Source organism: Tachysurus vachellii, chromosome 11, assembly GCF_030014155.1.
Source record: "Tachysurus vachellii isolate PV-2020 chromosome 11, HZAU_Pvac_v1, whole genome shotgun sequence".
Taxonomy (NCBI): Eukaryota; Metazoa; Chordata; class Actinopteri; order Siluriformes; family Bagridae; genus Tachysurus; species Tachysurus vachellii.
The window spans coordinates 17,665,899-17,680,275 of record NC_083470.1 but is presented as its reverse complement, the minus strand read 5'-3'; the positions used below and the strand labels follow the sequence as shown (position 1 = coordinate 17,680,275).

At 35.5% G+C, this 14,377-nt stretch overlaps 1 protein-coding gene across 2 annotated transcripts in view; it reads right to left on the bottom strand.

Moving 5' to 3' along the window:
- Positions 1-14,377, bottom strand: part of ralgps1 (Ral GEF with PH domain and SH3 binding motif 1) — a 97,269-nt gene that overhangs the window by 17,785 nt on the left and 65,107 nt on the right. For both annotated transcript variants that reach the window (XR_009649159.1, XM_060880680.1), the window contains exon 9: positions 2,903-3,040. Coding sequence is in view for 1 of the 2 variants with exons in the window: in XM_060880680.1 (XP_060736663.1) it covers positions 2,903-3,040 (138 nt within the window). In the remaining variant the exon portion in view is untranslated. The remainder of the gene's footprint in view (positions 1-2,902; positions 3,041-14,377) is intronic.

The following is a 14,377-nucleotide window of genomic DNA, read 5'->3' as shown; positions in this document are numbered from 1 at the left end:
TAATAATAATTCTAATAATAATAATAATAATAATAATTATTATTATTATTATTATTATTATTATTATTATTATTATTATTATATCACCCTATAATATTGATGGCACCTTAAAAGGAAATAACAATGTAAATGGAGCCAAATTAAATTGTTAGTATTTCAAATAGCATCAAAGAGCTACAGAAATTCTCTTAGAGCAGCTAGATCAGCATATCTCTCCACAATAACTAAAGATAATAAAAATAAATCCTAAATTTTTATTTAATACAGTAGTTAAATTAACCAGGAATAACACCAGAAATGTGCACACCATTTGCACACCAAATTGCAGAAACAATGACCTCATGAAGTATTTCAATGACACAAATATATAGTAAGCCTATTAATTAAAAAACAGACAATTTGATGGCTAATCCAGTAAATAACAATATCAGATAAGCATTTAGAATGTTCCACTCCCTTACAAGAAACTAGCATAATTTCACTAATTTGTTCTTAAAAAATAAACTTTGGTACTAGATTTCTTATCTAAATGTTTCTTTAAACAGATATTAGCAGTAGCAACAAAACCCCCTGTAAAATGATCAATTCTTCCCTTAGCATTGGCTATGTGCCTAAATCATAGGTTTGATCTGATAGGGGTTGTCTCCCTGCTGGTGTTGCTTGAACTTAATGCAGCTTTTGACACCACTGATCATAATATTCTACTTGATAGAAAATACTGTTGAGGAAATGGAACAGCACTTTCCTGGCTCAGGTCTTATTTGCTTGTATATGTTAATACTTCTTTATGCATTCTCAGGTTGTGTTCCACAAGGATTTGTTTTAGGCCCACTGTATTTATAATTATATATTGTATGTCTTGGAACAGTTATTCAGAGACACACCAGTTTAATAAATCTGAAAAGTGTATGAGGACATTTGACTGTGGATGGTTTCTAGCTTCCTCCTAATTAATTCTGACAAGCCAGAAGTGTCATAGGACCACATTCATCCAGAAGTAAGCTATCTGATTACTCTGGATGACCCTTCTGTTTCATCAGTTGCAACAGTAATTGACTTTAGTGTGATTATTGACTCTAGCCTTTTATTTGAAGCTCATGTAGATAATATTACTAGCATATGCCTCTTTCATCTCAGAAATATTAATAAGCATTGAATAGTCCCATGCCACAGTACCGGATTAATTTATTGTATTTTTTATAAGCTGCCACATCTACTAAAGCCCCACTGTTATGGAAAAGCTTACTATTAGTGTTTGGGACTCAGATGCAGTCTCAGTTTTTAGGTCCAGGCAAAAACAGTAGTGGCTCAAGTGGAAAAGGCTCTGGGTTTCAAGCCCCAGCACTGCCACTCTGCTGATGTTGAGCAACCCAGGGGTGCTGTATCATAGCTTCCCCTGTGCTCTGACCCCAAATTCCTCAGCTGGGATATGCGAAGAAAATAATTCGTCAAACTTTTGTTTGAAACCACCAATTTTTCAAATGATCAGAAATGTTGAAACATTTTTGACTGACATTTCTCTTGTTGTATCAGTGTGTTAGACTGTACTATTTAAACAATAATGGTATGATCCCTGGGTTTGAAATGTGAAGGCAGCATTTGTTGTTTATAAAAGATAAAGTAACATGGACACAGGAAAGCTGTCTATGGGTGAAAAGCAAATTTCAATTTCAACTGTGGTTGTACTAACAACCAGACTCTGAACAGGTCAAGGGAAACAATGTCAATGATAGATAAATTGTGAGAGCTGAAAAAACCTTATCCCCCGTTCCCATACTTTTGCTCCCCTGAAAATTGAAGATTGCCATGTTTCAAGTTGTTTAGCACAACTAGATGTAAATATCGGGAAATAAAAGCTGAAATTCAGATCTATAGTCTAATATTCATCTTTTGATCTTAAGCCCAAATGTCTTGATCTCAAGCCAAAAGAATTGGTCTTGTTTTTACAGTGATTTTACAGTGGTTCAAGACATTTGTTAATTTGTTTATTTTTATGATATCTAGTGATTATATATAGGACTCTGTGTAGGCTATTGAGTTCTTCCACTCTACCCTTTTTAAACCATGGGCTTTGAATTGTACACAGGGTCACCGTCATGCTGGATCAATTTTGGGCCCCTTAGTTTCAGTGAAGGGAATAAAAAGACATTCCAGGGTTTCCTGCAGCACTTTGCATTTCGGGTGGCCCGCCTAAGCTGGGAAACCCTACCGCCTTAACTAGGTCGTCCAAAAAAAAAATAAAAATTCCGCTGCACAAAAGGCCGTCAAGTGCATCTCGGAGAATAGCGTGGACGCGCGCCACACGGCCGAAATGAGAGAAAGACGTGGTCCGTCACTGTCTGGAGGATAACTAGCCAGTTGTTAAAACGCGTGTCCGCAAAATTTTGAATGTTGTTTTGCACTTTCTTATTTATTATTATATGCTATTTAAATTTTATATTTAGTGTTAAATAAATAATTGTTAAATGTAGTACAGAGTCTGTGGTCTATCTCACAAAGAAGCGCTGTGTCCCCCCCTCCCCGTCCCCCCAAACCCTATCGCCTTAACTAACAAATTTTCTGCGGGAAACCCTGCATTCTACAAATGTACATCCAAATTTGTTGCAACAGCTTGGGAAAGAACCGCTTATGGGTATGATGTTTAAGTGTACTTTTGGTCAGTGTTTATTACCTTAGCAATATTTATGCAAGGCACTGTAAATCAAAATAAGTTAAATAATAAAGAAAAACAAATGAACAATGCTATAAAATTGAACCTTGAATCAACAAATCACCATTAATTTTATTTTTATTTTCCTTATTCATTCAGTTTTTTTTCTGCTAAAATAATGTTTTGATCCATCAAAATTCACAGTTGAATCCATAAAATACAAAATAAATTGGTAAAACACACGTTACTTACCATAGTTACAGGACACCTGAAGGTCAGAAATGACCCGGAGAAGATTGTTCATCTGATTGGTCCTCTGCTCAGTCTCTATGATGCTGTCAGTGGCTGGATAGGCAGAGTCGATATAGGTCATATCAAACAAATAAATTCCTGAAAAATATAAAGACAAGGAAACTTAATATAATTTGCATCTTATTTTAAAGATATGTAAATTCAGATATGAATAATAAAAAATTCCTCCCAACAGAGTTTTAGGTGTAGAGTTTTTGATGGTATCCTTACTCTGTGACCTAGTGAATCAGGGTTGATACATTCACTGACAGAGACTTCAAAGCATGTTTGTAAATCTGGATAAGGGTGTCAGCCAAATGCCATACATGTAGAATGTAATGTAAATGTAGAAATAACAGGAATGGAGAGAAGACCAACTCTGGCCCCTGTATGCATGTTAGTAAAGTCTAGCCAACTTCACCAAGCTAGAAGCACATATTTACAGGCTAGCAGGTCACCAGATGGCAAGCAACAGGATAAACTCATAGTGCTGTCGAAAACTGATGGACTACGAGTTGAATGCTTTACTGAGCAACAAACAGTTGCTTGCTAGTTAATGATCCAACTCAAGCTAGTAACCCTGTAACTCTGACGAGATGATATTTACATTTACAGCATTATACAACGGAGCAATTGAGGGTTAAGGGCCTTGCTCAGTGGCCCAGCAGTGGGAACCTGGTGGACGTACAGTAGGAATCAAACTCACAACCTTCTTACCACGTCCCTGATGATAGATACTTTCGGCTTCTATCCTGCTATTCTTCAAGTTGCACATAAGCTCTGAAGTGTATAAGGTCAGAAGAAGTAAGTGATGGTCATATGACTATGGTATTTATATAAAATACTATGTCATAGGGTCATATTGTGACATTGTTGAAAGGTCTTGGCCTGCATTAACACACCCACAATAAGGGGTGAAATATAATGTTGGTCGACTAATTCTGCTGAATAGAATTTATGTTTAGATAAATAAAACATTCTACCTTTGAGGTGAAAATGACTGCCTTCTTGTTTTATAATTTAGTAACTTAAAATGTGTCAATGCTGTAGCTGTTCACATTTTGCCATTACATTAATAAAGGATTGGATGTCAAGGAGAGCAGCTATTATGGAATATATCTTTAAACTAATGGTTGACATTTAAGTTGTCCTTTAAAGTTATAAAAATAGACAAGTGTATGTGCAGACAGGGTCAAAGGAGGGCTCCATATTCTATAAAAAGCTCTTACAGATCAATTTACAGAAACCTTTCTTTTCAGGGTGAAAAAGAAAAAGACCACCCATACAATAAACATAACATTTAAAAATAATCATATAAAAATATGTTTTAAACTCAGTTAAGTAGAAATTTACACATAAGCAATTCAAAGTTTATTGTATAGAAAGTTACATGTACATGTCTGGCTGATTCTGAGGAAAGACTATAAACAAATCCATAGCCATATTTGTGTGATAAGCCTATAAAACCAAATCCATGAAATACATACTTTGACTTTATGCCAGGGATGAAATATGACAGTATAACTGATGTAAATATTAAATTAACATTTCAACAATAAACTTTTCACACTATAAAATTATTGCAGGCCAATTTGATTTATGAAAGTGTTTAGCGAATAAATGAGTCACAAAAATTACGCATGTTCCTGGTGACCTAACTTCAAAAACATTGTTTACACGTGTACACAGAATCAAACACACTGAGGGTTATGAAACAAAGTAAAATGAATGAATAGTCTTTATGTAAATGAGTGCATTGGTGACCAATTCCTTATGGAGTAAGAAAACAAGAACAATTACTGACCTAAAGGCTTGTGCCACTAAAAATATATAACACATATTTACCCCTTAAGACTTATCAAAGCATACCAACTATAAATACATTTACACTGGATCAAACTTTGAGTTAAAATAAATAGAATTCATTAGAAAAGATTTGTATACAATACAATATGTGTACATGCTTGTATACAAATGCCTGTTCTAGAGGGTTGTGTTAACAAATTTCTCTGGCTTAAGACTTGAGTCTTGAGTCTAAAAGAAAGTCCTAGTGACTGATGTCCATCAGCTGTGATGTATTAATAACAATCTAAGTAATCTGATCACATGTAACTGCTTTGCATCCAGACATTGAAAGAGTTGATACTTAAGGAATAAATATTTAAAACCCAGGTTACAAATTTAGAATGCATAAGACTCACTGACATTCAAAACACGACTCAAAATCATTTTTACATGATTTTCATGACCACATGATCTTAGGCTGCATTTGAATTGCCTTTATGTTTAATGTTGGATTAATTAGTTTTTTTTCTAATTAATACTGTTAATAATGTTTTATTGTTGTTTACTGTTATTTATTATTTTATTTTGTTTGTTTGTATTTGTATGGTGACATTTCATAAAAGCTCACCCTGCAATGAAATATCCCCTGAAACGGTAAATTTGGTAGAGACAAATATATATTTTATTTAATAATAAATTTGAACAGAAGAAACAGAACTGAATGGTTGGCCTTCATGTTTTTTTGTGCTTTATAAGCTCAAACAGCAAGTTGAGTTGATCAGGACCACTGCAGTAAAGGTAAAGGCCTAAATGTTTAAGAAGAAAATACATACGAAAACCTGTGAAAATTTCATTCATTTTTTTTCATGCATAAAAAATATTTTAATATTAGCATAAGGCACCAAAACTGGAAGAAAATGTCATAAGTTTAGAAATGGAATCCAGGCTGCTTAAAGACAATGATAAATGTGCTTTATGGTATGCTAATTATACTAAAGAAGAACAGAAAAAAGTGGGAAAAGCAATTAAAAGCTCTTGTACAGTAGATCCACAATGTGCTATTGTTAAATCACCAGCAGCTTACAAATTTTAGGCGTAACCATAAAGTTCTTCAGTTTGTAATGGCATGCTATGATATGTTAGGTCCTCCCCTAATTTTGCATTTAACAGTTTCTATCCAAGAGCCTTTTTTTAATTATGGTACACAAGTTCAAGATGGTAATACTGAAAAGGGGAGAAAATTTGAATCTAGATGCATGTGTATCAGTGGCAATGTTTAACCACAAGCTTTTAATTACATGGTCCACTTAGTCTGGATGGTTAGATGTTCATGGATAGATGACAGATGGAGGGGTGATGAGACCTTGACATAGGAGGAGGCTAAAAGTCATTCCAGTTGTATGAGTTCATGCAAGATGCTGGTGCAGGAAATTGGGGCATTTCCAATCAGCAGGGACTCCTCGGTTCTACAAATATTAGGAGTTAATGCGAAAAACGTTTGACTTGATGCCATTCATAGTACATGCCCAAAATCTTAAGATGTCATGCAGTCTTTTGTAATAATTGTGCATGAGGTCCTTATTTCTGCCACATGGTATAGCTGCCCATTCTTCATGGGTTGTCTTAGACAAGCTGCTTATTTGAGATCTCGCCAAAGTGGCTCAATGATATTGAGGTCAGGAGACTGTGACAGCCACTCCAGAGCCTTACCCTGCTGTAGCCATTGGAGGGTTAACCTTGTCTTGTGCTTTGGATCATTGTCATAATGGAACACCCAAAACCGTCCCATGTGCAGCCTTCATGCTGTAGAAATTCATGGTGTGTGCAAATTCTCTGGCAGTATTTTCTGATATGCTGCATTCATCTTGTCATCAATTATTACTAACTTCCCTGTGCCACTGAAGCTCAAACAGCCCCATAATATAAGTTACAGTGGGGGAAAGTGTACTTTTTGGCCTTGTTGACTCCTCTCCAAACATAGCGTTGATGGTTGTGTCTATAAAATTAAATTTTGGTCTTATCACTCAAAATGACTCTGCTCCAGAAGCTGTGAGTCTTGTCTAGGTGCTGTCTCGCATAAAAAATTCCGGTCTTTTTCTGGCATGGGCACAGTAACGGATTTCTCCTGGCAACTCGACCGTGCAGGTCATTTGTGTTAAGTACTGTACCTCCTTATTGTGCTCCTTGAAACAACACCACATTTTTCCAGTTCAGCCTGTATTTCTCTCAAAGTTGTTTGTGGGTTTTATTAGGTGAAATCTTTCTTGATCTACCGGACCATGGCTTACTATCAACCGAACCTCTTATTTTCCACCTCTTTATCAGAGTTTGAACAGTACTGATTGGCATTTTCAAGTATTTAGATATTTTTTATATCCTTTTCCAGCTTTAGTTCAACTACTTTGTTACACAGGTCCATTGGCAGTTATTTTGTCTTCCCCATGGTGCAGGATCCAGTCAAGTCAACGCATCACCTCATGAGATGAGAAACACACTATTTATGCACAGACACTAATTACAATTACAATGAGTCACAGGTGTGGAAACTTCCATTTTAACCTCTGTGAGTATACCTGTGTCTTTATAATGTGGCCAAACATTTAAGGCTATGTAAATTTTGATCAGGGTTGTTTAGGTGATTTGAGTTATCATTAGGTTTTAAAAAGGAGTCAAACAACTACAGTATGTGATAATTAATGACTCCACATGACCACTATCCTTAAATAAGGAAAAAATATTTTACATCATCAATCATATTTTCCAAATAAATAGTAATGTTTAACAATTTCTTTCAGGGTATGCAAACTTTTGAACACAACTGTATAAACACATTAGTGCTTTGGATATTTGGTTGTACACTGCAGCTGATCATTGATTGAATCAGGGCCTATAATTTTTTTTTTAGTACCTAAAGGCCAGTGATGGAAATTTTACTGAAATGACTTCATAATGGAACAGAGCCATACAAAAAAAACAAAAAACAAAAAACCATTCATAATCAGGTTGAGCTGACAAACTAAATAGAGATAGAGGTTTTCAATACACAAATAGTGAAACTACAGCACAGGGCTGACAAAGATCATAACATGGTTAGGTTAAACACATCCATCTGTCTAAAACTGTGTTTATCTGTAAAATCTCATGCTGCCATGGACAAATACCTGTAACATTTTAGTCACATTCATACAGTTATCTGTAATTTGGACTTATGCAAGTAGAGCAGGAACTTTTCCGGAAAGCGTGTTTGAATTTACTGATGGAATTTGATGGAACACTGATGGATTACAGCAGTAATTTGTAATAAGGTTTGCCTTTAAATATACCATGTTTGCAAAGGGCTCCGAGGACACAAATAGAAAGACTAGAATAGGCATGCATTCTTTCAGCCAGTGTGGAAAGTTTGACAGACAGGATTACGTAATGGGCTTTCTGAGAGAGAGAACAAGAGAAATGGTGCTCAAAGACCAACTGGAAATAATAAAGTGTACAGTCTGTTACTTCATAAATAATTCAGAAATGTCTGAAAATATTTTGTTGAAGCTTGCAGTTTTGGAATGCACCTTGGATCTAAAATAGCACAAAGCGTTTTATACATTATTTTCACTCCTTGCTGACTGTCATAATAATGATATACAACATACTGTATGCTACTAAATATAGTTTAATTTTAAATGAAAATGTTGCACAGGTTAACAGTTTATAGTTCTTTTAATCTTGTGGAACACTATTTAAAACTCCAAAAATGTTAAATAAAAGTCTCTTCACAAAAACTTTTATTATAACAATTATAAGAAATACTTTTTAAAACAACATGTTTTACAGCTGTTTACTATAAGTGTTTAAGTGTATAAGTTTATTTGGAGTGTCCATCAAAAGTCCATTTGTATGAGCTAATAGAATTAAAACAATAATGTATTTAAAAGAGAGAATTTATATTAAAACAATCATTAATGTTAAAAGCCAGAAATACTGTACTGGTGCAACCAAAAATACTAATCAGATCACGCCATTTAACCATGGTAATGCATATGATATTATATATGATACAAGACAGGGTGTACAAGCGAGAAATAGTTACTATTTCAATAAATATGTGCTACATACAGTATACATTCCCTTTCATTCTATGCATTTGCTGCTATGTGAAGCTTTTGTGGATTTTGGATTGGTATATTTGCTCAACATATTTTTACTGTTTTTAGACATTATGGACCCCTGTTTAATATACAGCAAATCAAGATAAATCACTAAAACAACAACAACAGTTAGATGTTAGATGATTACAGATAAATTTAACTCGGGAGAAATCCCTGGATATATTGCAGGAAGACACAGCAAGTTTAGCCACTTTAGCAGAGGTCGCCAGAGGTGTTTGGGGTTGCCATAGCGGATCACGTGGTCCGCATATTAGATTTGGCATGGGTTTTATGCTGGTTGCCCTTCCTGGCGCAAACCTCCCATTTTTATCCAGGCTTGGGACTGGCACTGATTGTTAACTCTTCAGTGGCTGGGTTAGCTCCCTGCCCAGGACTTGAACCCGGGCTGTGGCAATGAGACCAGCTGGATCACCTGGGAGTCACTGTTTAGCTCTGTATATTCTAGCCAAAACAATGAGCTCAGGAATTTTTTTTAAGAGAAAGAGTATTTTTTTTTCATATCTCCTTAACCAGGTACACAACTTTGTGCCCAACACACTTTATGGACCTCTGCATTGTACTGGCCTGTCTTTGTTGAATGCTTTGTGAAGAACTAATGTAGAATCCAGAGCTGAATTTATAATCCATAATAAAAACTGATTTAGCTGCAGTGTTTCACTGGGGAAAGACATCTGAAGAACTTTTAAATAAGGCTGCAATAAAGTCTTATTAACCACTTTCTTTAGCAAATAAGTACTGATGGCATTTTTGATATATATACACACACACATAAATATATATATACACACACACACACTAATATATATATTTTATCATGGTCCATGCTTTATCACATTTGTCAGAAAAGGATTAATTCTAAGAGCACAAAATTTATAACATATTTCATCTCAAGCACAGGAAACATTTGGTCAAAGGAAATAAAAAGTGTGTAAATGTGCTGCTGAGTCGTCTGTGGAAATATTGCTCAGCAAGTCAGCAACATTTAAAAAACAGATGTGTTTTTTAGCCCATTAGATCATACATGGTGGAAAACAGAAAAAGCCCTCTTTTTGTGGCTTCTCCGGGTCTGCAACTCCTGAAATAGAGACTGAAATCTCAGCTGCTTTAACGTGGAAGATATTACTCAGTTGAAAGAACATGGAAAGCAATAACAAGGGAGGGCTCCACAGTGAAGGACTGGATTTATGTTATACTCTGCAGGACAGTGATTCCCTGCTCCTGGTTTTTCCAAAGCACCCAGTGTGATGATAGTATTATTTTGCCCACTTTTGGAAAGGAAGAAGACCGCAATAGATACTTTCTCAGATGCTTGTTAACTGGCAAGGTCTATCGCCTTACATTTCTCACAGCGATTCTCACAGAAGGATTGATGACAGAAACTGATTCACAATTCTCATAACACAGTAGGATGCCAGGGTCATTAAGGGAATACATACTATGACAGCCAAAGAATGGGAACAAGATTAAAAGAGTACCTTCTTCCCTCAAGCTTGGAAATAACAATCAAAATTCAGCGCAATTCTTTTAACAGCTGCATAATTTCTTTTCCAGATGTTCAAATTTGACTGATAAACGTAGAGAGGAAACAGCTAGAGCAAAGAGAAAAACCCAACTACATAAGTTTTTGACATTTTACTTTAAAAAGTGTTTATAGTATCTCCAAAAATTGCTGTTTTTGACAGTCAAAGAAGAATGAAATTATTAAACTAATATAATAGACTATATTGTGCAATAAAACCTTATAAACGATTAAAATCATAATTAATTAATTATTTTCCAGAGATGCCAATCAACCTACCATGCATGTCTTTGGACCTGGGGAGGAAACCGGAGTACCCGGAGGAAACCACCGAGGCACGGGGAGAACATGCAAACTCCACACACACAAGGCGGAGGCAGGAATCGAACCCCCAACCCTGGAGGTGTGAGGCGAACGTGCTAACCACTAAGCCACCGTGCCCCCCTTAAAATCATAATAGTATACTAAATAGTAAATCATCCTGTTGCTTAGATACATTGTAATGTAATATGTAATTTATAATGTAGTAAGGAAATCGTGTGCATTAATATGAAATCCTCTACAAAAACATTAGTGACATTGGCAACAATTTATTCTCCCTTACAATTATTAATATTATAGATTATTTGATTTTTTTATTGGTACAGAAGTGACATAGAATCAACATAATTCACTTGTGCTATCAGCCTTTATTTACCCGGATTTTCCACTTCATGCTCTGTGCTATCTTGTAAACTTTTGAAGATCTTATGGAGAAGTTTATTTCAGATTTAGTAAAAAATGTGCTGGAAGTAGTGGCTCAAACATTAAGGCTCTGGTTTACATATTGGAGGGTCGGGGGTTCAAGCCCTAGAACTACAGTACCAAACTGCTACTGTTTGTCCCTTGAGCAAGGTTTTTAACCCTCTCCGCTCAAGGCATGCTGTATCATGGCTGATTCTGCACTCTAACTACAACTTCCTAAGCTGGGACATGTAAAGAATTTTACTGTAATGTATATGTGACAAATGTGACTTTAATGATACTTAAATGATAAAAGATAAAATTTATCACTATTTCCTACTCCTTTATGGATTGCAAACTTCACTGTTTCCTTATGCCATCATTTCCTATCTCTGTTTTTTTTATACATTAAACCCTGTTGGTGATGCTCCTGGGGTCTGGGGTTGAAACTTGAAAATCTTTGTTCTATGGAAAATAACTATTGAATATCAACAGAGTTTTTATCTTTATATATATGTGTGTGTATATATATATATATATATATATATATATATATATATATAAATATATATATATATATATATATATATATATATATATATATATATATATATATATATATATATATATATATATATATATAAAATGGTGAATGATCACTTACTTTGTGAGCTCATTCTCTTTCCCATGGGTTCCTTGCTTGCTCAGAAAGGATGTGACTTTACATGTGACTGATCTTAGACCTGACCTAATAGTTTGTTAAAAGCAAAACCTTTGGCTGATATCCTCAAGCTGCAGTCTTAGTCATAATAGAAAAGGGACAGATGAGAATAAATTCAGCAGCCACATCACATCTAACACTTTGGATTGCATTACTTACAGTATACTGTATAGTCTAGATGACTCAAATGTAGCACAATGCCAGTGTTCTCAGTGACACATCTGTTCCTTACATTTAAAAGATTTAATGTAAGCATTTGACACAAAGACAAATCTTACAATGAACGAAAATGTGAGGGCTGATAATGCAGCAAAATGGGTAATGATTTATGAGAGAGCATTTGGCTTCTGCTGTGACTTTCTTGCTTTTTTCTGGTACTCTTTTTCTAAAAGCACAACTTCCCCCAAAAGGAAAAGCTGAATAAGTCTTCCATTCCAATAAAGAATGACACACCATGCTGGTGCTCTCAGCACACATGGTGCTCACATTTTACACGTGTCACTGAGATCTCATTCTTGCCCTTCACAAAATAAGGCGTTGTTTCAAAGAACACTTGGAGAGCTTCAAAAACAGGCTACCACACCTTCATAACTCGTAAATCATTTTAACACCGTAAATAATTTTAATAAAAACCATGCTGTCAACTCTAATATCTCAATTAATCGTTCAAATTAGATGACACATATTGAGGGCAGATCTGGTACCATCTGTGGAAAAATCCAAGTAAGTGCTGGATATTTCAACTGTTACAAAGGCAAAATAAAAGAGTTAGGATAAGTATGCAGCCCAAAAAAAAAGAGGAAAATATCCATTGGTCATTTCACATTTATTGCAGCTGATATCCACTGACAACTACAAAACTGTATTAAAATGTTTGCATACAATTAACAAAAAATATTAAAAAAATTAAAATACTTCCTATTTAACTTATGAGTAATTTCATTCTGCCAGCAAACATTGTGCTTTCAACCTAAAATAGTCCATTTGCTGAAGTGCACGATTCAAAGTCTTAAATATATTCTACTTGATGCTCAGCTTGTTGCTCACACTACTCCCCATCACTGTCCTTTGGTTCAGCACATTAAAACCAGTAGACCTGAACCCAAACATGGATGAACAAAGCACATCTTGTTCTGTGAGGCTCCATAGCTGGAACCAAGAAACAGTGCAAGTATCAACATCATTGCCAGCTATGATGTAATGCCGTATTTTTTCCTCGTAAGTCTATTTAAAATATATACCTTTTTTGGTGAGACATAAAGATATAGGAAAATATAGCACAAACTTGGTGAAGTAATCTGGTCAATTGCTCCAGTCGCTTTTATAGTGTTGGCAGCACTACGTACCTAAATGCATACCCCGCTAGGTTTTGCATTGTGATTGACATAACAGAAAAAAATAAATCAAAAGAATAATGGAAAATAAATATGAGCCTGCCATTTTCCAACCATTCAAGGGAATGCATTTAATGGTATAAGGAAAAACTTTTTTCCTAAAAGTGTCAGACCAAGCTGACGTGTCCATTTTTCCTTTGAGATGCTTAAGTGAGTGCTATTGGCAGTTGAATGGCATTTTTAAGGAAAGAGAAAACATTCAAAGTACTTTGGCACAAGTCTTGTCCAATAACTTCTAACAGAAAAATGAGGAAAGAAATGAGCTGATTTGTTGCTGATAATGCGGTACTGAATCTATTATACATGTCCTTACCCTTTCAGCCAAACATTTGAGTATAGGATGGAATAAAAAGCTTTAAAATCTCAGTGACTCAGACTGCAGCTTGATTTTTTGATGTTAGAAGGCATAGTCTGAGTATTTCAGAAACTGCTGATCAATGGGGATTTACAGAAGAATCTCTAGAGTTTGTACAGAATGGTGCAAAAAACCTAGAGTGAGTTCCAGTGCTGTGGGTAGAAACGCCCTGATCATGTAAGGAATCAGAGGAGAATAGCAGAGTAGTTTGAGCTGACAGGAATGATAAACTTCCAATAAGCAATGACTTCACTAATGGACAACATGTTGAACCTTGCCTGAAGGACAACAATAGAAGAATAGAAGGGGGATGTGGTAGCCCAGTGTTTAAGGTGTTGGGCTACTGATCGGAAGGTCATGAGTTCGAACCCCAGGTCCACCAAGCTGCCACTGCTGGGCCCCTGAGCAAGGCCCTTAACCCTCAGTTGCTCAGTTGTAAGTCACTCTGGATAAGGGTGTCGGCTAAATGCCGTAAATGTAAATGTAAGATCATACCAGGTTCCACTGCTGTTAGCCTAGAACAGCTGAAGGAACCTTTGGCACCTTTGTGATGTATGGAATACGCAAAATTGTTTACCATTATTACTGTCTCTTCCAGTTTTAAAGAAAACAATGCTAAAGAGCCATCCATATGCTCTAGGATGTGCACACCTCTAGGTGAAATTTAGAATGAGCACAGAAGTATTTAATTGTGTTGAGATGTGTTTGTGTGTACCCAGGGGATGGATGTTAAGAAACACTAAACAGAAACACTAAACATGTTCAGAGCATGTTACATAGCA